Genomic DNA, 26671 nt, shown 5'->3' with positions numbered 1-26671 from the left:
TAAGTACAAGTAGCCTAAGAATCAGATTTATGATCCCAGCTACTCTGGGGATAAATTATGATAAATCAGGCTGCTCATTGCCATAACATCTCCAGGGAGATGTGGATGATACCAGCAGTTACGATGCTTCATGTCATCACTCCGTCATGAATTATTACCCTGGCCACATCTGTACATTACATTACTGAGTGCTATACGTCCCCACTGACATATTGGCTCTAATCACCATAATGGCATCGCCTTTTACACAAGTACTAATAAATATTGATGCTTTGTGTGCAATGATTTCTGGTAAACATTAACCTCTTACTATTTAAAATGACTTTGACAAACAGCCTGACCTGAGGTAAATAATGGTGTCATTAAATTGCGCTATATAGTATATGACCAGCTGACAGCGAATGGCAGACACATACCTTTGACATGATGTCCTCCAGCTCACTTCTCGCTTTGTATGTTCCGTCATCATAGCGGAAGCGATAAAGAACCTGTTCGTTTTTAAACTGGTGCTTATCTGAAACTAATCACATGTGGGGCTATTAGTGCAATTTGTGGGATCAACAGTTATAATTCCAACATTAAAATGTGATTAATGGCTCAAAATCCTGAAAACTGACAAATATTTTACAAAGGAGCTTTGTACATTTCAGTAAAGAAAATGATCAGTTCTGACTAGTTATTGTGGCTTCTGCTTTGATTAAATATTTAATATATAAATATGTCCTCTTATCTCATCAATGTGAGATACATACTTAAATGATGCAGCATGCACTTACAGCCTGCTGACGACAAATCCAGTATATTCCTTAGAATCTATGCCACATGGAATGGTATGCTACAGTATTTCCAATTTCTATAGTAATACTGTACATTCATCTACACAGAGATACAGAAGTCCATTGGAAAATATATTTTATTATTTTTAGCAAATATTTGTAGCAAATGTGTTTTATAAATGCATTAAAATAAATCAATATTAGGGCATGTTGTATTATAAGGGTGACTATGAATTAGTGACATATTATTACTCCGTAAACTCCTTGGACTACTTGTCATGTCATGGCTGCAACAGTATAAAGAACATCCCATTCTAAGTTTTACAGTCAATTAGTCAAACCATGCATAATGGCAAGACTTCCTTAACAGACACAGAGCTCCAATTACTATTACTGTATCTGCCAGCAGAGGATGATCCTGACAGAAGATCAGGCTACTCTCTGATTAGTATCTTCTGCCACAAGAGAGGTCCAGTGACAAGTCAGAGAGCAGAGATGATGGATGGGGACAGAATGCAATGCACAGAGGCAAATCAGCTTCCACCCTGTGCTGAGCCCTACAGGGACACTGACAGAGTGGAGGAAATAGATATTAAGGTATTCACTAGGGAGAAAGTGAGACAACACACTTTCTATTATCATTCCTCAAGGGAACAGAATAAAAACAGATCCTCCAGTGTGTGCCCACCCTTAAATAAGAAAGTGATGTTACCCAGTCATAAGAATATCTGAAGAAGTAGGCAATACTGACAAAAGCAATTCAGCCGTGAATAAAAAAAAGTGGAGAATATACTTTGAGTCACTCCCAAGCAACATTTGTCAATATGTGGCATTAGTTCACTGGCATTTTACATGCAGAAAAGTGCTTTAAAACCCTATATAAAATTCAGTTATCTGCAAGAATATCTCTTAGGGGTCTAGTTACTAAGCAGTGTTAGGAGACACAGTGAAAAGTGATAAGAAAGTGATAAGGTGCCAGTCAATCAGCTCCCAACTGACATTTTTCAAACACAGCCTGTGAAATGACAGTTGGGAGCTGATTGGCTGGCACCTTATCACTTTCTTATCACTTTCACTCTGTTTCCTAACACTGCTTAGTAAATACACCCTTTAATCCTAAATAAAAGACAATGGGTGGGATGTAGGGCATACACCATATGTATTAAGCACCAGAATGCATCGCTTCATCCCGATGGGTAACGCCATCTTCAGGTGGTATTACCCAATAGAAGCTTACGGGCTTCTTTTCAGGACCCTCCAATCGGATCCCTCCCATTAACCCCCGCGGCATGCGCAGAAAGACAGCAAAGGGACTTCTGGGTGTTAAACCCAGAAGTCCCTCTCAACGGGGGTTTTGCACAGGACAGCTCTTATTGTGAGAGCTGTCCTTTGCGTTATTATAGGTACATACTGTGGTATATAGCCGATGAAAGGCAGGATGTAAACAGATTGTGGATGCGATGCTTAGCACATCCTGCCCATTGAGAGGAAAAACAATCAGAAATTATACACATGGATGTGGACACTTAAGTACTTAGAGCTGCAAGTAAACAGAATTAAAAAAGCTTCAGCAAAATAAGCTGCATCTCTACAACCTATTCAGTCAACCATATTCGCAAGTGAGTAGTTACGGCTCCCTCCCCTTCATTTTACAGGGTCAGATTTGGCTGGAGTACGACAGGCTGCGTAGTTTCAGGGTCTCTAAAAGGTACAAAATTGCAGTACATCATGCACATGCAGTACAGAAATTGCCTGGCTAGTGCAGAGGATAAGTACCCGAGTGGCTTGGAGCATTTGAAATGCGAAGCCAACGCAAATACAGTCTTCAATCATTTTTATAACACTTAAAATTAAATGTACAGGTTTCCCCTTCCCGCACGGACTATGAGGCATTATTTATTTGTTTTAAAGAAGTATGCACTGCATTGTAACATGACTTTGAAAACACTATTGCAGCAGTTTTCGTAATATTGCAATTGGTGTGTTTTTAAAGTATGTCACCAATCAAATATCCAATGCACAGCACAGAGGGCATAGTGTAAATATCCAGCGCACAGCACAGAGGGTATAGTGTAAATATCCAGTGCAGAGCCCAGAGGGCATAGTATAAATACCCAGTGCAGAGCACAGAGGCCATATTATAAATATCCAGTGCACAGCACAGAGGCCATATTATAAATATCCAGTGCAGAGCACAGAGGCCATATTATAAATATCCAGTGCAGAGCACAGAGGCCATAGTATAAATACCCAGTGCACAGCACAGAGGCCATAATATAAATATCCAGTGCAGAGCACAGAGGGCATAGTATAAATACCCAGTGCAGAGCACAGAGGGCATAGTATAAATACCCAGTGCAGAGCACAGAGGCCATAGTATAAATACCCAGTGCAGAGCACAGAGGGCATGGTGTAAATATCCAGTGCAGAGCACAGAGGCCATAGTATAAATATCCAGTGCAGAGCACAGAGGCCATAGTATAAATATCCAGTGCAGAGCACAGAGGCCATAGTATAAATACCCAGTGCACAGCACAGAGGCCATAGTATAAATACCCAGTGCAGAGCACAGAGGCCATATTATAAATATCCAGTGCAGAGCACAGAGGCCATAGTATAAATACCCAGTGCACAGCACAGAGGCCATGGTATAAATACCCAGTGCAGAGCACAGAGGCCATATTATAAATATCCAGTGCAGAGCACAGAGGCCATAGTATAAATACCCAGTGCAGAGCACAGAGGGCATAGTATAAATACCCAGTGCACAGCACAGAGGCCATAGTATAAATACCCAGTGCAGAGCACAGAGGCCATAGTATAAATACCCAGTGCAGAGCACAGAGGGCATAGTATAAATACAAAGTGCAGAGCACAGAGGCCATATTATAAATATCCAGTGCAGAGCACAGAGGCCATAGTATAAATACCCAGTGCACAGCACAGAGGCCATAGTATAAATACCCAGTGCAGAGCACAGAGGCCATATTATAAATATCCAGTGCAGAGCACAGAGGCCATAGTATAAATACCCAGTGCAGAGCACAGAGGGCATAGTATAAATACCCAGTGCACAGCACAGAGGCCATAGTATAAATACCCAGTGCAGAGCACAGAGGCCATAGTATAAATACCCAGTGCAGAGCACAGAGGGCATAGTATAAATACAAAGTGCAGAGCACAGAGGCCATAGTATAAATACCCAGTGCAGAGCACAGAGGCCATAGTATAAATACCCAGTGCAGAGCACAGAGGCCATAGTATAAATATCCAGTGCAGAGCACAGAGGCCATAGTATAAATACCCAGTGCAGAGCACAGAGGCCATAATATAAATATCCAGTGCAGAGCACAGAGGCCATAGTATAAATACCCAGTACAGAGGGCATGGTATAAATATCCAATGCAGAGCACAGAGGCCATAGTATAAATATCCAATGCAGAGCACAGAGGCCATAGTATAAATACCCAGTGCAGAGCACAGAGGGCATGGTATAAATACCCAGTGCAGACCACAGAGGGCATGGTATAAATATCCAGTGCAGAGCACAGAGGCCATAGTATAAATATCCAGTGCAGAGCACAGAGGCCATAGTATAAATACCCAGTGCACAGCACAGAGGCCATAATATAAATATCCAGTGCAGAGCACAGAGGCCATAGTATAAATATCCAGTGCAGAGCACAGAGGCCATAGTATAAATATCCAGTGCAGAGCACAGAGGCCATAGTATAAATACCCAGTGCACAGCACAGAGGCCATAATATAAATATCCAGTGCAGAGCACAGAGGCCATAATATAAATATCCAGTGCAGAGCACAGAGGCCATAGTATAAATACCCAGTACAGAGGGCATGGTATAAATATCCAATGCAGAGCACAGAGGCCATAGTATAAATATCCAATGCAGAGCACAGAGGCCATAGTATAAATACCCAGTGCAGAGCACAGAGGGCATGGTATAAATACCCAGTGCAGAGCACAGAGGGCATGGTATAAATAATATGAGATATGGTAAGAACTTACCCTTGTTATCTCTATTTCTACGAAGTCCATAGGGTTCCACAGGATACCTTGGGGTATAGGTGTGACGTCAGTCGCAGGGCACCAAAGAGTTAAGCTTTCAGCCTCCCAGGATGCACTAGGTCCCCCTCCTATACCCCGCCCCCGGGCCAAGGCACCTCAGTTAGTTACCAAGCCATAGGCCGGAGGAGGAGAAGGAAGAGAGAGAACAAAGATCTGGACACATACAAGAATCACATTCTCACCAGAGGGAGACGGAAAACCGGTGACCAGAGCAAAGCCCATCTGCAGCACAGGTGCGACAGGGCGGGAGTCCTGTGGAACCCTATGGACTTCGTAGAAATAGAGATAACAAGGGTAAGTTCTTACCATATCTCATATTTTCTACTTCAGGGTCCATAGGGTATCCACAGGATACCTTGGGGATGTCCCAAAGCAGTATCCTTTAAGGGTGGGGACGCTCCTGTGCAGAAAGGAGAATCCGCCGCCCGAAGGAAGCATCCTGAGAGGCGAAGGTGTCAAACCTGTAATACCTCACGAAGGTATGGACAGAAGACCACGTAGCAGCCTTGCAGATCTGAACTGCCGAGGCACCACGTCGAGCTGCCCACGAAGGACCCACAGACCTAGTGGAATGAGCCTTCAGAGAAGGAGGGACCGGTAGGCCTTCATGAAGATAAGCTTCAGAAATAGCCATACGGATCCAGGCTGCCAAAGTTTGCTTTGAAGCAGGCCAACCCTTTTTACGGAAGCCAAAGAGGACAATCAAAGCGTCCGACTTCCTAAACGAAGAAGTGCGGTCAACATAAGTCCTTAAGGCCCGCACAACATCCAAAGAGGCCTCACCCACGGAAAGACCCGGTGAGTTAAAGGCCGGAACAACTATTTCCTCGTTAATATGAAACTGGAAACAACTTTGGGAAGAAACTCGGGCCGAGTGCGGAGCACTGCCCTGTTCCCATAAAAAACCAAGAAAGGGGGTCTACAAGAAAGAGCCCCTAACTCAGAAACACGTCTGGCCGAAGCAATAGCCAGAAGGAAAACAGTCTTAGCTGTTAGCCATTTAAGATCCACTGAGCCCAGTGGTTCAAACGGCGGTCCTTGGAGAGCCCTCAGGACCACAGCCAAATCCCAAGGCGCCACAGGTGGAACAAAGGGCGGCTGAATGCGGAGAACACCCTGCATAAAGGTGCGCACATCCGGGATTGTAGCAATCCTACGGTGAAACCAGACAGATAGGGCCGAAACCTGTACCTTCAAAGAAGCAAGGCGAAGCCCATGATCTAGTCCCGCTTGCAGGAAGGCGAGAATCCGAGACAGACAAAACTCCCGCGGTGCATAACCTCTCGGTCGACACCACTGGAAGAACGTATGCCACACGCGATGGTATATCCTCGCGGAAGACGGTTTCCGAGCTCGTAACATGGTACGCACCACAGAGCTGGAAAACCCCCGGGACCTCAGCATGGCCGTCTCAACAGCCACGCCGTCAAAGACAGCCAAGTCAGGTCCGGGTGAAGGCAAGGACCCTGAGACAGAAGGTCCGGTCGTAGCGGCAACCGCAGAGGAATGTCCACGGACAGACCCTGAAGGTCTGAGAACCAGTGCCGTCTGGGCCACGCGGGAGCTATCAACAGGAGCGTCCCTCCTTCCTGTTTGAATTTCCGGATTACCCGTGGAAGAAGGGAGACCGGAGGGAACAGGTATGCGAACCGGAACGTCCACCGGACGGACAGAGCATCCACCAGAGACGCCCCTTCGTCTCTTGTGCGAGACCCGTACACCGGCAACTTGTTGTTGTGCCGGGACGCCATGAGGTCGATTTCTGGAAGACCCCACCTGTCCACCAGTAGTTGAAAAACGTCCGGGTGCAGGGACCATTCCCCCGGATGAACGTCCTGGCGACTTAGAAAGTCCGCCTCCCAATTGAGCACTCCCGGGATGAAGACCGCTGATATGGCCGGAAGATTGCGCTCCGCCCAAACCAGGATCCGAGAGACCTCTACGAGAGCCGCCCGACTGCGAGTTCCTCCTTGCCTGTTTATGTAGGCCACGGTGATAGCGTTGTCCGACTGGACCTGCACCGGGCGACCCTGGAGAAACCGCTGTGCCTGCTGGAGAGCATTGAAGACCGCACGGAGTTCCAAGATATTTATTGGAAGCTCCGCTTCTGTCAGCGTCCACCTGCCCTGGAACAAGTGTGGACCCGAAACTGCTCCCCAGCCCCGAAGACTGGCGTCCGTTGTCAACAGGACCCAATTTGGAACCCAGAACGGACGTCCCTTGTTGAGGTGGGTCGTCTGTAACCACCACGTAAGGGACAGGCGAACCTCCTGGGTGAGCACAATCGTCTGGGACTTCAGAGACTGAGTCAGCCCGTTCCACTTGGACAGGATCAGGTGCTGCAGAGGTCTGGAGTGAAACTGGGCGTATTCCACCATGTCGAACACCGACACCATGGAGCCCAGTAACCTCATCGCCGAGTGTAAGGACACCCGGCGGCTGTGCAGACAACTGCGCACCCTTGACTGTAAAGCAGAGATCTTGTCCTCCGTCACGAAGATCCTTTGCTGTCCCGAGTCCAATAAGGCTCCAAGATGCAGAATCCTCCGAGACGGGATTAGAGTGGACTTCTGCCAGTTGATTAGCCAGCCGTGCCGTTGCAGCAGTGCAATGGTCAGGTCCAAGTGGCGTAACAGGAGCTCTGGAGATCCTGCCACCAATAACAGGTCGTCCAAATACGGCAACATGCGGACTCCCTGCAGCCGCAGAGAAGCCGCCATGACCGCCATCACCTTGGTGAAAACACGTGGTGCTGTTGCCAGGCCAAAAGGTAACGCCCGAAACTGGAAGTGGTCGCTGCTGATTGCAAACCTGAGGAACTGTTGATGGCGCCAAAGAATAGGGACATGCAGGTAAGCGTCCTGTATGTCCAATGACACCAAGTAGTCCCCAGGTTCCAGCGCCAGAATGATGGACCGTAGGGTCTCCATCCGAAACTTCGGGACCCGCAAAGACTTGTTGAGTGCTTTGAGGTTGAGAATCGGACGATATGACCCATTGGGTTTCTGTACCAAAAATAGATTTGAATAGAAACCCTGGCCCCTCTGGGAGAATGGAACCGCCACTATAACTCCAGCCTGGAGCATAGTGTGCAATACCTTCCGCAGCTCCGTAGCCTTGTTCCGGTCTGATGGGAGACCCGTGGTGAAGAAGCGAGCCGGGGGTCTGTGCCGGAAGGAGAGGGCGTATCCGTGGGAAACCACCTCCAGAACCCAAGTGTCTGTCGTAGTGGTCGACCAACACTGGGCGAACTGTAGCAGGCGGCCTCCCACCCTGGGATCCCCCAAAGGGAGGCCCGGACCGTCAGGCCGCAGGCTTGTCATCTGGCTTGGGGGCCGGACGTCTGGTACTCCATGCCTGCTTCCGGGGCTTGACCGATTTCTTAGGGCCAGCCTGTCGAGGAAACGACTGTGGTTTGGGCCTGCCCTGGGCCCTAGATGACCGAAAGGACGATGGTCCCGAACCAGAAGGAGCAGCGGCCGACGGGAGACAGGCAGATTTGGCTGCCGCCAGCGTGGCCACAATCTTATCCAGATCCGGACCGAAGAGAACTTCTCCGGTAAACGGCAACGCTTCCAGACCTTTCTTGGAATCTGCGTCCGCCTTCCAGGATCGCAGCCACAAGGTGCGACGAGCAGCTACCGCTGCTGAAGAAATTCTAGACACCAGAGTACTAATGTCTAGAGCCGCCTCGTTGATGTAGGTGGCCGAATCACGGAGATTGCCAATCAACTCCGCCTGATCGGCCGGACAATCGGATTCAAAAGAAGCCTCTAATGAATCCGCCCAGCGCTCCATCGCTCTGGCAACCCAGCAAATGGCCATAGCCGGCCGTGCTGCCCCCCCTGCAAGGGAATAAGCGGACTTCAGGCAGATTTCTACCTTGCGGTCCGTAGCATCCTTAAGGGAGGACATGGATGGCATCGGCAATGTGGCACTACGGACAAGACGGGTCACGTGAGAATCCACCTGTGGAGGGGATTCCCACTTCGCAAAATAATTATCCGCGAACGGATAAGCCACCGCCAGGCGTCTCTGCGGCTGGTATCTTTTGCCAGGTTGTTTCCACGCCTCCTCTAAATGGTCCACCAACTGACCCGAAAGAGGAAAGACTGTGGCATCGCCCTTCACATCTTTGAAAAAGGCATACTTAGATTTAGCCGCTGGGGGAACTTCGTCCTCAATCACCAAGGCTGTGCGGACCGCCCGAATAAGTCCAGGAATATATACTTTGGACTTAGCATCAGCGTCCTTAGTATGGAGAGGTTCCTGATCGTAAGGATCTAGAATCTCCCCATCATCAGACGTCCCTTCGTCATCCTCATAAGGAGCGGACAGAGACGCCACCGGCCTTTTATGAGACCGCATCACAGACTCCCCTTGCAACACATCCGACAAGTGCTGTAAAGAACTCGTCAGGGAGTTAACCCACGCTGGCTCCTGAGAACCCGGGAGCGGGGAAATAGGGAGACTGTGGGGTACCACCAATTGTCGTGGGAACCCCTGCATGGGTGACGACACCACAGACTGCTGGGACAAACCCATCGGAGTAAACGCGGGCTGCGGAGCTAACTGGCCCACTAAAGCTGTTAACGCCTGAGCGAAACAAGCCCAGGGCGGCTCCTGTACCGGTGCTGTAACCGTAATAGGCCGCGCCATGGACAAACACTGCCGGCAAAGGCCCTCCGCGCTACCCTCCCCCTCCGCTAACGGTACTTTGCACGTGGTACACTGTAGCCGGAGGGGAAAATCACTTTCAGACATGATGGCACCACGTATGTGACCTCTCTCACCAATTAAGTATTAAATAGGCGAGAGACCACCCTGCAGCACCGCACCGCAAGGGCTTTAGCAGAAAGAACAGGGACAGTAATAAAGCTGACAGTTTAGAGAAGAAAAGATTACAGGCAGCAGCGCTAGCACAGTCACATACAATGCAGAAAAATAACAATTCCTGCACTAACAGCGCTGATCACTCAACTACACAGACACAGGGCCTGGTAGGACACAGCGCTGCATACACAGACCTGACCACAGCGGAGGAGAGGTATGCGGGGGGACCCAGACCACGATGCTTCCGTCCAGCGCTTCCAGCAGCGTTCACCATGCGTTCTGGAGAAGATGGCCGCCGAGGAGCAGAGAGGAGGCTGGCCTGGGGGAGGAGCGCTGCCACAGGACCAGTCGGCAGCATGCAGAGAGGGCTGTGTGCAGCGGGGGAGGCGCCGGCTGTGAGACAGGGAAGGCGCGCTCCCCTGGCATGCATTTAACCCCTGGGACGCCGCAGCGCTACCGCTCTGCTGCGGTCCGCTGTCCCAGGGGGTAGTGGAAGCGCAGGTTGGTCGCCTGGCTCCACGCTGCAGCCAGTCCCCAGGGAGCCCCCTGCCTGGGGACTTAGGACCATGTGATCAGCGGGGACCCACCGCGGGACCCCGCTGCTTACCTCTGTCCCCCTTGAATCCGGCCATGGTCCGGAGCATCTGGGGTCACCGCTAGCTGTGACCCCAGACGCCCACCAGCATCCCCGGATCAGTACCGGCGTTCTGGTACCGGCGGGGTGTAGGGAAGACAGCATGGACGTCAGGACTGACTGTCCATGCTGTTCATCCAGTTGTGCAGCCACAGCTGCATGAAGAATAAGCTTCAGGGGCTCTTCTAGCCCCCACTCCAACAGGTGCACCCGACTCCGGCCGGGCACCAAACTAAACTGAGGTGCCTTGGCCCGGGGGCGGGGTATAGGAGGGGGACCTAGTGCATCCTGGGAGGCTGAAAGCTTAACTCTTTGGTGCCCTGCGACTGACGTCACACCTATACCCCAAGGTATCCTGTGGATACCCTATGGACCCTGAAGTAGAAATCCAGTGCAGAGCACAGAGGCCATAGTATAAATATCCAGTGCAGAGCACAGAGGCCATAGTATAAATACCCAGTGCACAGCACAGAGGCCATAATATAAATATCCAGTGCAGAGCACAGAGGCCATAGTATAAATATCCAGTGCACAGCACAGTGGGCGCACAGAATAGAGTGCATAGAAAAATTCTGAATGGCTCAATACTTCAGCAAGAGACTTGTTCCTCAGGACATTAGACGGTACGGAGAGGAGTAAAATTAACTCACATAATATAAAGCCACTTGTCATGTGCCGTCTAATAATAGTAATGATACACTAAGGAGAGGCAGGACTCATAATAAATAGAGAGATAGAGACAGACAAATAGCTAGATAGAGCATAAATCTGGTATCAGTGTTCTCATCCAACTCATGTGAAAGTAATTGTATCATAATGTATATTTCCTTATTTTTTTTCTGTACTAGGCATAATTTTTAGCAATTTTCATTGTTTTATGACCATAACTGTTTTCAGTACAATTTCTATGTAAGCAAACAATAAGAAAAATGGGGTGGGTGGGGGAATCTAACAGAATAAGAGATGTTGTGTCGGGTCTCGACCCATTAAGTTTTCATCTTCTAACCGCAGCACGAGAGAGAAACCTTTATTCGTTATAAATAATCTTTATGGTCTATCACAAAATGATCCAACCAGATCTCCTTGAGTAGGCATTACCTGCGATGTTATACAGTTACTGTCCATATGTTGATCTTACCATGATGGATGATTCCATTCTCCAGCAAGGCTTGGCCTAGGTTCACCCCTTCCTCTGGTTTGCTGATCTCTCCATTCTCCATAAGCCAGGACACAAATTCACTGAAACAAGACAGAATTTGTTATATAACTGATCACTATGCTGTCACGTGCCTTGTGATATCCACTGCTTCACTAGTGTCCACCACTTATCTATCTGCTGTTCTGGTGTCACAGACTACATTCTAAACACATTTCTGTTGCTGCTGTTAAATATGACGTATACACTGAAGGGCTGTTATGGGTTGGTGTGGAATGTGGCAGATTTTAGGTATACGTCAAAAGATAATCAAAAGCTTTTCATCTTCTACTGGTTACTGCAAAATGGAACAAACCCAAACAAACAAGCATAAATTACATTTCCGTATAGAGTGTAATATAAGATACCACTGAAGTTGGCAGTTTCAGTTAGCACGGCACTAAATACTTAGTTTGCATAGAATGTATTTCTTGTTATGCGCCACCTTGGCCTGGCGCTTATTCATATATTTACAAATATGTGTAACCAATACCTCTAAATCTCTATTATTATGTAGGATTTAAGTATTGTTTTTGCTGCAGTGTGCTGGGGGGCAAATCTCTCTTTCTTTCTGTAGCTCAGAGTAAACCCCGCCCTTTACAAGCACCTGTGTTATGCAATTAAGCTGATATGAGCAACTACCATTTTTCTTTGTAAATTTGGAGAGGCATGAAGGCAGTCAGCATTAGGAGGAGGTGCTGATGCTTATAGTGCCATGTGGAGGTTTTTTGGGGTACCTCCAAGGTAAGTTAGCTCTCAGCTTACATATGTACTGTTATCATGCAGTACATCAATTGTAATAATATGACCCAGAGTGGGTGCTACCATTATGTAGCAATAATTATTTTGGGGTGAGCGTTTGGGAGTGGGGCCCCCGGGGGGGTTCTGACTGGGCCTTTCTCATGGCATCACCACTTAATTCACATAGAATATTTTTATCACTTCTCTATTTGTTTGTACATTATATATGCATGCAAAATACTATGTTACAGTGTCAGCGGCTTTGACACTGTAACGTAGCATTTCACATGCAGATACACCCGCAGTTGCACACAGAATATAGGCATGTCGCATATCATTTTAATCAGCAGAAGCTGCTTGTGCGTCCTATTCATATCACTGTGAATAAGACACACTGTAAGGAAAAAAGTTGCCTCAACGCTACAGAGTTGCGCGTCTCTCATGCGTTATGAGTAAGGCGACTTGTTGCGCAGGGAGGACAGATGTATGTGGACACATCTGTAAATCTATCTGCAGACACTCCCTAACAGATTTGGCAAGGTGTGTGACCACAACATCTGCAGAACATGTGGGACTCAGGAGACAGCTCAGAGGAGGAGATGGGATTTGTGTCACAGGAGTTCGGAGAGAGAAGACCTATTGGAGCTTGACAAAAGGAGGTTTCCAAGAGAAGCAGATTTCACTAACAGGCCTCAGTCACTTCTATTCAAGAGCAACCAGATAAAAAGAAAACAATCAGCCCTACCTATCAATTACTAAGTAAGGAAATATTTGATTTGGGCATAATTATATCATATTATAATTCAACTGGACTAGAGTAACAAAATATGTTCCATACAAAGCTAGTGTGAGTTGGTAAGATTAAGGTAAATGGACTACTGCTTCCTTCTATTTGTAAATCTCATTTAATAATCCTTGCATTTAAATAAAAACTCTACAAAGTATACATAAAAAATTTTTTTTCCCACGATCAGATAATCCCAGGTATTCATTAGATTTCTCAGTAAAGGGTTATATGAACTTCACAGGACCAGCTTTTCTCTGGAGCCAAAGCATACCCAGAGAGTGCAAACCCATATCTATTCAGCTGGTCTAAAGCGGAAACAAGTGGCTATGGAAAACAGCAATCCAGCTAAGTGCAAATCATTATTTTGCTACAAAACAGTGGAATGAAATTATCTAAAACAACCAAAACAAAACAGAGACCAGCTGCGTTCACTGCTCCGCTGTCAAATTAGTAAGCGGTACGATCAGCATTACTTCACGAACTAAAAAGCTCAAATGTAAAAATGGAAGGAATAAGGGGCTCTTTAAAGAGTGTGCCTCCTTTGGAACAAACTGATTTAAGATCACCAGTTTATGAAGATATACAGTATAATGATAGGGCAGAGACTAGCAAGATTGAGATCTGAACCTCACTGCCAGGAAAAATAATATAAAGCAATACAATGAAAATAAGGGAGTAGCCTGTCAAAGCATTGTACGGCAACCTTGAAGAAGAACAGAAACCTCTCTCTATTTCACCACCCCATCCCCTTACAGAGCAATTTGTAATGATCAGATTCAATATAAAGGAGGCATGGGTACCAGATCACTGTGAAGTCTTACTGACCATGCTGTAAAGGTAATATGATGTCATCCATATAATGGTCCAGTCGAGCACACCACTTTTTCATGTAGGGGACGGTAGCAGACCTCCAATGTACTGGGATAGTAATATGGGGTAAGGCGCCCTCTTCTGTGGGAAGTAGGAGTGTGTGCTGCGTGTGGGTGTACGAGTTGTCTAAAAGAGAGACTGAGGCGGTAATGTTGGGTCAAAGGCTTTATTACAGTAGATACAACTGCTGCTTGAAAAACAAATGACCCTGGGGTGTAAGGGGGTGTAGATGGATGCGTGCACGGGGGGGGAAGGTGGGTGGACCCTTTTAGGGGGCTCCTTGCCGTGCATTTCTTGACCAGCACGTAATCCCTGCTGGACCTTTGGTCAACAGTCTTAACGCCCGGCAAAGTGGTGGTAGAGGGTGTAGTGGCGGCGTCCCGCACAGTGGGCAACTTACCTACCGGTAGGTGCCTGGGTAGGCGTTGCGATATGGAGATGGTAATCGGCAGTCTCTGATTGTTGTGCAGTGTTGTGGCTGCAGGCTGTTCTTCTTGTACTGTGTCTCCTGGAGCGGCTGTGCCACGTGCTGGTGGTGATGGTGGTGGCATTCCTGATGGCAGACTGGAGATGTCTGCGTCAGCTCGGTGTCTGTACCCGGGTTGGGTAGGCGGACTGTGACGGGCTGGCGGCACCTGGGAATGGTTACACGCTCCTGCCAACGTACACGTGCCGCGTGTGCCAGCGGGACGACCAGAGGTTGGTGTCTGGTGTTGTTGTTGCTGGAAGCCGGGTGTGGCTGTGCCTGGGTAGGTGGGCGGGAAGCCGAAGGTGCTGGAGGCTCCTTGTGACTCACCACCCTGCGTTCAGCTAGGGGAGTCTTTGCTGAGCAGAGTGCGGACTTAGATGAGTGGACGGTGGTAGGTGTGGATTCTCCAACGCGTTTCGGCGTTTGCCTTAATCATGGAGGTTACTGGGGCAAGTGACTGCATCATGTTAAATACACGTGTAGGGATAGGTGTGTACGGAAGTGGCCAATGGGAAGGGGATGTGTAAGTGTTGGGCGTGTTCAGGGGGTGATGGACATGTGGGGGGGGGGTTGGTAAGCAATGGCCAATCAGTAACGGTATCCATATGAGCGGATGTCTGTCATACATAATGAAAAGAGACATGTCGGGTAGATAGGTGAACTGGCAGGTGTGTGGGCGGATTGTGTTGATAAACATACAGGAAATTAAATATGATGGATCGAACGGCAGATGGGGTGAACGTGGGACGTACTATTGTGTAGGGGGTTGCGCTGGTGTAAGTCTGCTACAGCCTGGTGTGTAGGTAGGTTAGGTTGGTGTGTAGGTAGGTTAGGTGGTGTGGGCTGAGATTAATTGTGTTTAGTGACGTGTGTGTGGCAGTGACTGGGTGATGTTGGGGTGTGCGGTGCTGACTGTTTAAACACGATGCTCTGGGTAGACAATGGGTACCCGGAGTATGTCGACTATTGAGCGGTCAGGTGGTGGTGTTGGTTCAAGGAGGCTGGGTACGATGGGTAGTGGGCAAACTCAGAGTCTAGGGATGTTATGGAGGGGGAGCGGTGAACATAGGGGGGTCTAGTGTCAGAGTGGGGTGTGGCTGCATGGGGGAAGGCGTGGATAAGGGGTGATTGCTGGTGGATGATGTGCGGTGTGATGTAAATAGACTGAGCGGTGTATGGCGTGTGGGATGAGCGATGGTGTGTGAGTGTATTGGGCCCGTGGTTGGTCAGGTGGGTGGCTTAGTGTGTTAGCTGGTGATGAGGAGGGGTGGTGGAAAGGTAGATATAACTGTTACGTGGGTGACATCGTATGTAGACGGGTTGGTGGTAGGGGATGGTGTGGTGGGATGGGGTGGGCAATTAAGTGGGTTTGGGGGGTGGGTCGGTGAATGCGGGTGTGGTGGTGCTGAGGTGATATGGGTTGGTTGTAGGTTGAGTGTAGTTAAGGTGTGCTGCGTGAGTGTTGGTAATTGGGGTATGTGTTGATTTGAGTGTGGGGGGGGTTGATGTAGGGGTCTTATAAAAAATGGTGGGTGTCGAGTGAAGTGTGGTAGATATTGTTATTACTTGCTAATTACGGACTTTATCTCGTTGTCAATATTAAGGCCGAAGGGAGCTAGGGTTTGTAGTGTAATGATCCATTTGAGTGCTTCCTTGTTGAGTATACGTGTGTGGTCCCCCCCTCTCCAGTTTTTTTGCATGTGTCTGATCCCTATGAACTGTAGGCCTGTGGTACTGCTGTGGTGATGTTCAAGGAAATGTAGTGGTATATTATGACTCTCCGATTTGTTAACGATGTTCCTGAGATGTTCCTTGATTCTGGTATGTAGTGGTCTGATAGTTCTCCCTACGTATTGCTTGTTACAGGGGCACTGTATGAGATAGATGACGTTTTTTGTATGGCATGTGATGTGTTCTCGTATTTTGTAAGTGGTGCCCGTTTTTGTGGAAGTGAAAACTGTAGTCGGTTTTGTGCTCCTGTAGTGTAGATTTGTGCAGTTGGAGCAAGTCCCGCAGTGGTAAAAACCTCCTTTGAGCGTGCCCTTGTCTAATGTAGTCTGTATTTGTTTCGGTGGAGGGATGTGATTGGCAACTAATTTGTTGTGTATGTTCGGTGCCTTTCTGTAAATGACTTTAGCTCTGGGTGGTAGTATATCTAATAATGTTTCGTCTTTCTGTAGGAGGTGCCAATGTTTGTTTATTATTTTCTTGATGTCAGTGGCATGGGTATTGTACTGTGTGATGAAGGCTAGGTGTTCCTGTGTCGTTGTGGTACGGTGTTTATTGTATTCAAGTAGTGGTGATCTATCTCCTTCTGCTACTTTATCCATTGTGTCTTGCAGTGCGGGTGTGTGGTATGCTTTCTCTGCGAATTGTTGTTTAAGTGTCTCTCCCTGTGATATGTAGTCTGTTAGTCTGGTGCAGTTTCTTCTTAATCTTTTGAATTGTCCTGTGGGGATGTTGTTAAGCCAATTGGGGTGATGACCACTGTTGGATAGGATGTAACTGTTTACATCGACAGGTTTTTGGAATCTCTTGGTATGTATTTGTCCATTGTGTATGAATATCTGCAGGTCTAGAAAGTTTACCGAGGTTCTGCTGTAGTCTGTGGTGAATTTGAGATTTTTATCATTGTGGTTGATGTAATTGATAAATTCTAACAGTGTGGATTCAGATCCTTTCCATATGCAGATGATGTCGTCTATGTATCTTCTCCATAGGACCAAGTTCGCCTGCCAGTCATGACCTGTCCATATGTGGGAGTCCTCCCACCGGCTCATGAACAGGTTAGCATAACTGGGGGCGAACTTGGTCCCCATCGCGGTCCCTGTGTGTTATAGATAGAAGTCATTGTCAAACCAGAAGTAATTGTGGGTGAGTATGTATTCTATACCTTGGAGGATGAATGATGTCTGTAGTGGGTCCATTGAATCGTCTTGTTGTAGGTAGTGTCCGGTGCTGTCCAGTCCATGTTTGTGGTCTATGATAGTGTAGAGTGAGGTGACGTCACTGGTGACGAGCTAGTGGCCATCACCCCAGGGTGTCTTTGCTAGTGTCCAGAGGATGTCTGTGGTGTCTTTCAAATGTGACCGTTGTTGTTTGACATACGGTTGCAGGAAGTGGTCAATATATTCAGACAGGTTGGAGGATATGGAATAATGCCTGAGATGATGGGTCTTCCGGGAGGGTGGGTTGTGTTCTTGTGGATTTTTGGGAGATAGTAGAAAACGGGGATGACTGGGTGGGGGTTGTGCAAGTAGTTATGTTCCTGTTTGGAGAGAACTCCTGAGTTTATGCCAGTGGTTAATATGCGTGCGAGCTCTTGGTTGAATTTGTGTGTGGGGTCTGTAGGTAAGGTTTTGTAGGTGTTTGGGTCTTTAAGGATGCGGAGGGACTCTGTAATGTAATCTGCTTTGTCCAGTAAAACTATTCCCCCTCCTTTATCTGCGGGTTTGATAATGAGGTCATGGTTATTTTTTAGGTTGTTTAGTGAGGCTAATTCTGTCTTGGTGAGATTGTTGTTTCGGTGTTTGGTGGTGGTGTTTAATTTGTTGATATCTTCCATCACTAAGTGTTCGAAGGTGTGGACTAGGTGTCCCTTGAGATGGCTAGGGAAGAATTTAGAGGGTGGTCTGAGTGTAGTGTGTTTGAACCGGTTTGTCGTGTTTTCTTGTATGGGAGGGTTGCTGGCGAAGAACTTCTTAAGGGTCAATTTGCGGACAAATCTGTTAAGGTCTAGATAGGTTTCAAACTTGTTAAGTTTGTTATGAGGGGCGAATTTTAGGCCTTTGTTCAGTAGGGTTTTGTCACTGTTTGTGAGTGTGTGGCTGCTTAGATTGAAGATCCCTTTGGTGTCTGGGATGATGTCGTGTGGGGTGAGGGTGGGTTTGGGTTTGCTCGTCTGTCCTCCTCTGCACCCTCATCTCGTTGGTCTAATTTTCTTTTTGTTCGTGTTGTTTTGGTTCCTGTTGTGGCTTGGCAAGTGCGGCTGCCTGCCTCCACTACACTCAGACCACCCTCTAAATTCTTCCCTATCCATCTCAAGGGACACCTAGTCCACACCTTCGAACACTTAGTGATGGAAGATATCAACAAATTAAACACCACCACCAAACACTGAAACAACAATCTCACCAAGACAGAATTAGCCTCACTAAACAACCTAAAAAATAACCATGACCTCATTATCAAACCCGCAGATAAAGGAGGGGGAATAGTTTTACTGGACAAAGCAGATTACATTACAGAGTCCCTCCGCATCCTTAAAGACCCAAACACCTACAAAACTTTACCTACAGACCCCACACACAAATTCAACCAAGAGCTCGCACGCATATTAACCACTGGCATAAACTCAGGAGTTCTCTCCAAACAGGAACATAACTACTTGCACAACCCCCACCCAGTCATCCCCGTAGTCTACTATCTCCCAAAAATCCACAAGAACACAACCCACCCTCCCGGAAGACCCATCATCTCAGGCATTAATTCCATATCCTCCAACCTGTCTGAATATATTGACCACTTCCTGCAACCGTATGTCAAACAACAACGGTCACATTTGAAAGACACCACAGACATCCTCAGGACACTAGCAAAGACACCCTGGGGTGATGACCACTGGCTCGTCACCAGTGACGTCACCTCACTCTACACTATCATAGACCACAAACATGGACTGGACAGCACCGGACACTACCTACAACAAGACGATTCAATGGACCCACTACAGACATCATTCATCCTCCAAGGTATAGAATACATACTCACCCACAATTACTTCTGGTTTGACAATGACTTCTATCTACAACACACAGGGACCGCGATGGGGACCAAGTTCGCCCCCAGTTATGCTAACCTGTTCATGAGCCGGTGGGAGGACTCCCACATATGGACAGGTCATGACTGGCAGGCGAACTTGGTCCTATGGAGAAGATACATAGATGACATCATCTGCATATGGAAAGGATCTGAATCCACACTGTTAGAATTTATCAATTACATCAACCACAATGATAAAAATCTCAAATTCACCACAGACTACAGCAGAACCTCGGTAAACTTTCTGGACCTGCAGATATTCATACACAATGGACAAATACATACCAAGAGATTCCAAAAACCTGTCGATGTAAACAGTTACATCCTATCCAACAGTGGTCATCACCCCAATTGGCTTAACAACATACCCACAGGACAATTCAAAAGATTAAGAAGAAACTGCACCAGACTAACAGACTACATATCACAGGGAGAGACACTTAAACAACAATTCGCAGAGAAAGCATACCACACACCCGCACTGCAAGACACAATGGATAAAGTAGCAGAAGGAGATAGATCACCACTACTTGAATACAATAAACACCGTACCACAACGACACAGGAACACCTAGCCTTCATCACACAGTACAATACCCATGCCACTGACATCAAGAAAATAATAAACAAACATTGGCACCTCCTACAGAAAGACGAAACATTATTAGATATACTACCACCCAGAGCTAAAGTCATTTACAGAAAGGCACCGAACATACACAACAAATTAGTTGCCAATCACATCCCTCCACCGAAACAAATACAGACTACATTAGACAAGGGCACGCTCAAAGGAGGTTTTTACCACTGCGGGACTTGCTCCAACTGCACAATTCTACACTACAGGAGCACAAAACCGACTACAGTTTTCACTTCCACAAAAACGGGCACCACTTACAAAATACGAGAACACATCACATGCCATACAAAAAACGTCATCTATCTCATACAGTGCCCCTGTAACAAGCAATACGTAGGGAGAACTATCAGACCACTACATACCAGAATCAAGGAACATCTCAGGAACATCGTTAACAAATCGGAGAGTCATAACATACCACTACATTTCCTTGAACATCACCACAGCAGTACCACAGGCCTACAGTTCATAGGGATCAGACACATGCAAAAAAACTGGAGAGGGGGGGACCACACACGTATACTCAACAAGGAAGAACTCAAATGGATCATTACACTACAAACCCTAGCTCCCTTCGGCCTTAATATTGACAACGAGATAAAGTCCATAATTAGCAAGTAATAACAATATCTACCACACTTCACTCGACACCCACCTTTTTTGATAAGACCCCTACATCAAACCCCCCCACACTCAAATCAACACATACCCCAATTACCAACACTCACACAGCACACCTTAACTACACTCACCCTACAACCAACCCATATCACATCAGCACCACCACACCCGCATACATCGACCCACCCCCCAAACCCACTTAATTGCCAACCCCATCCCACCACACCATCCCCTACCACCAACCTGTCTACATACGATGTCACCCACGTAACAGTTATATCTACCTTTCCACCACCCCTCCTCATCACCAGCTAACACACTAAGCCACCCACCTGACCAACCACGGGCCCAATACACTCACACACCATCGCTCATCCCACACGCCATACACCGCTCAGTCTATTTACATCACACCGCACACATCCACCAGCAATCACCCCTTATCCACGCCTTCCCCCATACAGCCACACCCCACTCTGACACTAGACCCCCCTATGTTCACCGCTCCCCCTCCATAACATCCCTAGACTCCGAGTTTGCCCACTACCCATCGTACCCAGCCTCCTTGAACCAACACCACCACCTGACCGCTCAATAGTCGACATACTCCGGGTACCCATTGTCTACCCAGAGCATCGTGTTTAAACAGTCAGCACCGCACACCCCAACATCACCCAGTCACTGCCACACACACGTCACTAAACACAATTAATCTCAGCCCGCACCACCTAACCTACCTACACACCAACCTAACCTACCTACACACCAGGCTGTAGCAGACTTACACCAGCGCAACCCCCTACACAATAGTACGTCCCACGTTCACCCCATCTGCCGTTCGATCCATCATATTTAATTTCCTGTATGTTTATCAACACAATCCGCCCACACACCTGCCAGTTCACCTATCTACCCGACATGTCTCTTTTCATTATGTATGACAGACATCCGCTCATATGGATACCGTTACTGATTGGCCATTGCTTACCAACCCCCCCCCCCACATGTCCATCACCCCCTGAACACGCCCAACACATACACATCCCCTTCCCATTGGCCACTTCCGTACACACCTATCCCTACACGTGTATTTAACATGATGCAGTCACTTGCCCCAGTAACCTCCATGATTAAGGCACACGCCGAAACGCATTGGAGAATCCACACCTACCACCGTCCACTCATCTAAGTCCGCACTCTGCTCAGCAAAGACTCCCCTAGCTGAACGCAGGGTGGTGAGTCACAAGGAGCCGCCAGCACCTTCGGCGAGCGGCACCCCCGCCTTGTGCACACACCACTTCCGGCGCTAACCCAGTGACCTCATCGACAGGAGCCGCGAGCAGCCGCCAGACTCCACACCCGTCTGCCCCGCCGGCACACGCGGCACGTGGTCCGGCCAGCAGCGCACCTCCCGCACCCCGGAGCCGCTACCCCGCCGCTACCCACCCACCTACCCGGGCACAGCCACATCCGGCTTCCAGCAACAACAACACCAGACCCCCACCCCCGGTCGTCCCGCTGGCACACGCGGCACGTGTACGTTGGCAGGAGCGTGTAACCATTCCCAGGTGCCGCCAGCTCGTCACAGTCCGCCTACCCAACTTGGGTACAGACACTGAGCTGACGCAGACACCTCCAGTCTGCCATCAAGAACGCCACCACCATCACCACCAGCACGTGGCACAGCCGCTCCAGGAGACACAGTACAAGAAGAACAGCCTGCAGCCACAACACTGCACAACAATCAGAGACTGCCGATTACCATCTCCATATCGCAACGCCTACCCAGGCACCTACCGGTAGGTAAGTTGCCCACTGTACGGGACGCCACCACTACACCCTCTACCACCACATTGCCGGGCGTTTAGACTGTTGACCAAAGGTCCAGCAGGGATTACGTGCTGGTCAAGAAATGCACGGCAAGGAGCCCCCTAAAAGGGTCCACCCACCTTCTCCCCCATGCACGCATCCATCTACACCCCCTTACACCCCAGGGTCATTTGTTTTTCAAGCAGCAGTTGTATCTACTGTAATAAAGCCTTTGACCCAACATTACCGCCTCAGTCTCTCTTTTAGACAACTCGTACACACCCACACGCAGCACACACTCCTACTTCCCACAGAAGAGCGCGCCTTACTCCATATTACTAGTCCACAATCCAGGTAGGAACAGGTACTCCTACCATAGGCGCAGCACTTACCCACCCACCACCCCCACCCACCACCCCCACCAATCTAGACACACGCACATCACCTTCCCTACTCCTCTCCCTTCCATACACTCCCCCTTCCCACATCCTCGCCCTCTCTTTCCCAACCCTACTACCCATACAGTGAGCGCGGTTCACCTCCTTCATCTACCAATGTACTGGGATGACTGCCCTTGTGGCACTAAGTATATGTCGCAGTAAGGTTTTTTTTCTTTTAAATGCCTGTAGTCTACGTAGGAGGTTCAGAAGCCAGAAACTGGGGCAGGAGGACAAATCTTCCTGTAGGATAATACCTGGCGTCTCTATAACCTTATCTCAAAAAGGTTGCAATAATGAACACTCCCACCATATATGCAAAGGGGTACCCAATGCTGCATTACATCTCCAGCACAAATTAGGGACCCCAGAGCACATTTTAGCCAATAGGCTGGGGCATCGGTACCATCGAGATAAAACTTTGTAATACATTTCTACCACTAACATAATGAGTGAACTGAAAAATGTGTTACCACAAAGTTCCGGTTAGACATCCTCCCCCACCAGACCTTGCAAATCTACCTCCCAGTCCATTGTGAATTTAGGTCCGGTAGAAAAGAGGTGGTCAACAAGCAATTTATAAATAAAAAACAGAGGGTGTGAAGGATAGGAGTGGGACATGCATATGTTTACAAATGGGGTGAGCCCACAGCCATAAGCATTAGTGGGTCCCAGACCTAGGAGAAAGTGCTTAATCTGGAGATATTTCCATATCTCCCTGTTAGGCAGGTCCCATTTTGGCCTGTACAGTGGGAAGACTCATAATACCAGAAAAGATGAGCAATTGGCCTACTGTCAAAATCCCTTGTGAGCGCCATAACATAAATTAGTTGGGGGCGCCAACTCTGGAGAGAAGGCCGGATTTCCAAACAGTGGAGTTAAAGGGGAAGGACTAGGTGGGAGAAGTGGATGAGACCGGAAACATCACCAGCAGGACATAGTAGGGCCCAGTAAAGGGTGGCGTAATTGTGGTAGGGTATGTAGCCAGGGCAACCCAGGGGTCAGAATAGAAAGAGAAGCAGCTTCTATTCCTATCAGCAACTCTACATTATTCCATAACCCTAGTGAGCAAGACAGAGTGGTAGTAGGAGAGGAAATGATGCAGTTGTAAACCCTCCAGGTGCTTTAGTCTATACAATAACTCATGTTTAAAAAATGGCCTATGACCCACCCACACATAATCACTAATAACACGGTGCAATTCTACAAACCAAGAGTATGGTATTGATATGGGAAGAGTTTGCAGGATATAGAGGACCCTGGGTAGCACATTCATTTTGATTACTCCAATCCTCCCCGTCCATGAAATCCTCTTGGAGCGCCAGGTATTTAATCTGCGTAGAGGATGCCACGAGAACTGAGAAATAGATTGTAAACCTTGTAAAGTAGCTTGATCCACAGTAAGGTTCAAGGCCACTGATTTAGACAAATTCACTTTAAATTAGAGAGGGAGCCAAAATGTTTAAACTCTTTGAGAAGGTTGGGGATCGAAAACCAACGGATTAGATACTATGGCCAGAAGGTCATCTGCAAAAAGGGCTCATTTAAATTCTCTTTCACCCAACGATACTCCTGATATGTAAATGCTCCGTCAAATGGCCCTCACCAGAGCCTCTATACAAAGAACAAATACTAGAGGAGATAGGGGGCAGCCCTGGAGAGTGCCATTCCAGATTGGAACAGGATCTGAAAAATTCCCTTTAATTTTAACCTGAGCTGAGGGGTTGGAATAGAGGGCTCGTATCCTCTGGATACTAATACGGCCCAGACCCAAATGCTCCAGCAACAGGAAATCCCAGTTACCCCCTGATAAAGTCTTCTCTTCGCTTCTGAGGACAAGAGTATAGTTGGAATTTGCTGGCATTAGGCCATATGAATCAAGTCTAGAACATTAGTGGTGTTGTCTCTGTCCTCACGACAAGGAACAAAGCCCACCTGGTCCGAGTGGATCACGCTAGGAAGAAGTAATTTGAGGCAGTTGACCATTAATTTAGCAAATAACTTCATATCAACATTTAACAGGTATATGGTCCTGTAGCTGAAACATTGAGCCGGGTCCTTCACCTCCTTCGGTATAACCGTAATATGGGCCAATAGAGTTTGCGAAGAAAAGGGTGAAAGATCTGAAACCTCATTAAATGCCTGAAGCATTAAGGGAGAGAGAACGTCGCTAAAGATTTTATAATAGGCAATAGAAAACCCATCAGAGCCCGGCCTCTTACTGTTGGGGGTTTACTTATAGCCTCATCTAATTCAGTTAAAGTAAACGGCTCCTCAAGGGCCTCCACATCTACCTCCAACATGGTGGGAAATCCAACCTCCTAAAATTATGCCTTGATGGAAGCCTTCTTTTACAACAAATCATCTTCAGTTCTCGGACCCCTCAAATTATATAACTGGGAATAGTAAGAATGAAAAGCTGAGGCTATATCTTTTGTGGAATTACAAAAAGATCCTCATTGAGCTTTTATATGGGCAATGTATGTGGATGCACGCTGGGTACAAAGAGCCCTAGGTAGCATCTTGCTGGGTTTGTTTAAATCAAATGTAATTATCAAATGTTATTTTGTCAGACATAAGAATATTAAGAAACTGGTGAGAATCCGTAAGAGACTCTGCAGACAGGGAGGACTTGTGTACAAGTTCCAAGGCCTTTCTCTTCTGCAAAAAAGCTTCCCTAGCTGCTAACCGCTGTTTATTTTAAATGTGCCCTGAGCTGAATAAGTTTGCCTCGCAGGACACATTTGTGTGCTTCCCATATTGTTACCTTGGACGTGTCAGGCAGGTCATTTGTTGCAATGTAGCTTCCTTATCCTGTCGCCTACAGACTGGTTCTTGAAGCAACATGTCATTCAAACGCAAAAAAATAAGTCTAATGACAAGGCGAGGGAAGCCTAATATTCAGAGAAATAGAGGCATGATCAAACCAAGAACTGTGGCCTATTGTTGTGTCTGTCGCTAAGTGCAGATACCTGTGGGGTAGGAAGAGGTAATCTAGTCTGGTATAAACCCTGTGAGGGTGCGAATACAAGGAGTAGTCTCGCATAGTAGGGTGATGTATATGCCACATATTAACCAGTTGATATTCATGTAAGGATCGCTTGACTCTACGGTGGAGTTTATCAGAATAACTAGGCGATGAGTTAGAGGTGTCTAAAGTAGGGTCTAGAGACTAATTTAACTCACCCCCTAGCCCCAGCACGTATTAAAAAAAATATATATAAGACTCAGTCCCCAGCTCATTTTTAGAAAGACAGCCGAACTAAAAATTGGATCCAGCTAAATTCTCCAGCTCATATCTTAAAAGACAGTTCATGTGCATACTTAACTGAGCTTAGCTAAAATGTTGTGAAACTCTTACAACATAAAAATTTTAAATGTCAAAATAAAAACGATAGTTGTGCCACTTTCTGTTTCAGGACATCGCTGGTTAATATTAAAGCCAGTGGCGATATGAGGAAATGTCTACAGATACAACTGTACTCTTCCTCTTTCATTCAGTGTACACCATCAAAAGATCCTTAAAATCTAAAAGGCATGATTTATAATTTGCCGTGACCAAATATTGTAGCTCCTCGTCTCTCCAAGTGAATAAATTAAATGGAAAGCTACTTCCTCTGCTACTCCCTTGTACGTATTAAATTAACTCTCCCTTTCAAGATTGTCGATTGAGTGTATTGTCAACAAGCTACGAAAACACACCACCAGCTAAATATGCTTATAACATGACAAATCTCTGAAACTGCTACATGGTGCCAGCAAGATCTATAGAGGTAGTATGTGCTAGAGATGCTTATGGACAGGGCTGGCTCGAGGCATGTTCGACCAGTGTGGTCGAACAGGGGCGCCACCCGCTGTTCCACCTGCAGGCCAAAGTGTCCCGCCGGTGGTCGGGAGGTGCCGGCCCCGAAGAAGAAGAATGGATGCCACGCATAGTGCAGTGAGAGGGCT

General features: G+C 47.4%; 1 protein-coding gene across 1 annotated transcript in view; it reads right to left on the bottom strand.

The window, feature by feature from the left end:
* PREX1 (phosphatidylinositol-3,4,5-trisphosphate dependent Rac exchange factor 1) overlaps positions 1–26671 on the bottom strand; it is a 343823-nt gene that overhangs the window by 125339 nt on the left and 191813 nt on the right. Inside the window, exons 11-12 of the mRNA XM_088472186.1 lie at positions 11469–11569; positions 417–520 (exon numbers count right to left, since the gene is read on the bottom strand). Coding sequence (XP_088328312.1) covers positions 417–520; positions 11469–11569 — 205 coding nt within the window. The remainder of the gene's footprint in view (positions 1–416; positions 521–11468; positions 11570–26671) is intronic.

Source organism: Taudactylus pleione, unplaced genomic scaffold, assembly GCF_031769625.1.
Source record: "Taudactylus pleione unplaced genomic scaffold, aTauple2 ptg000121l, whole genome shotgun sequence".
Classification (NCBI taxonomy): Eukaryota; Metazoa; Chordata; class Amphibia; order Anura; family Myobatrachidae; genus Taudactylus; species Taudactylus pleione.
This window is presented reverse-complemented; position numbering and strand designations above follow the sequence as displayed.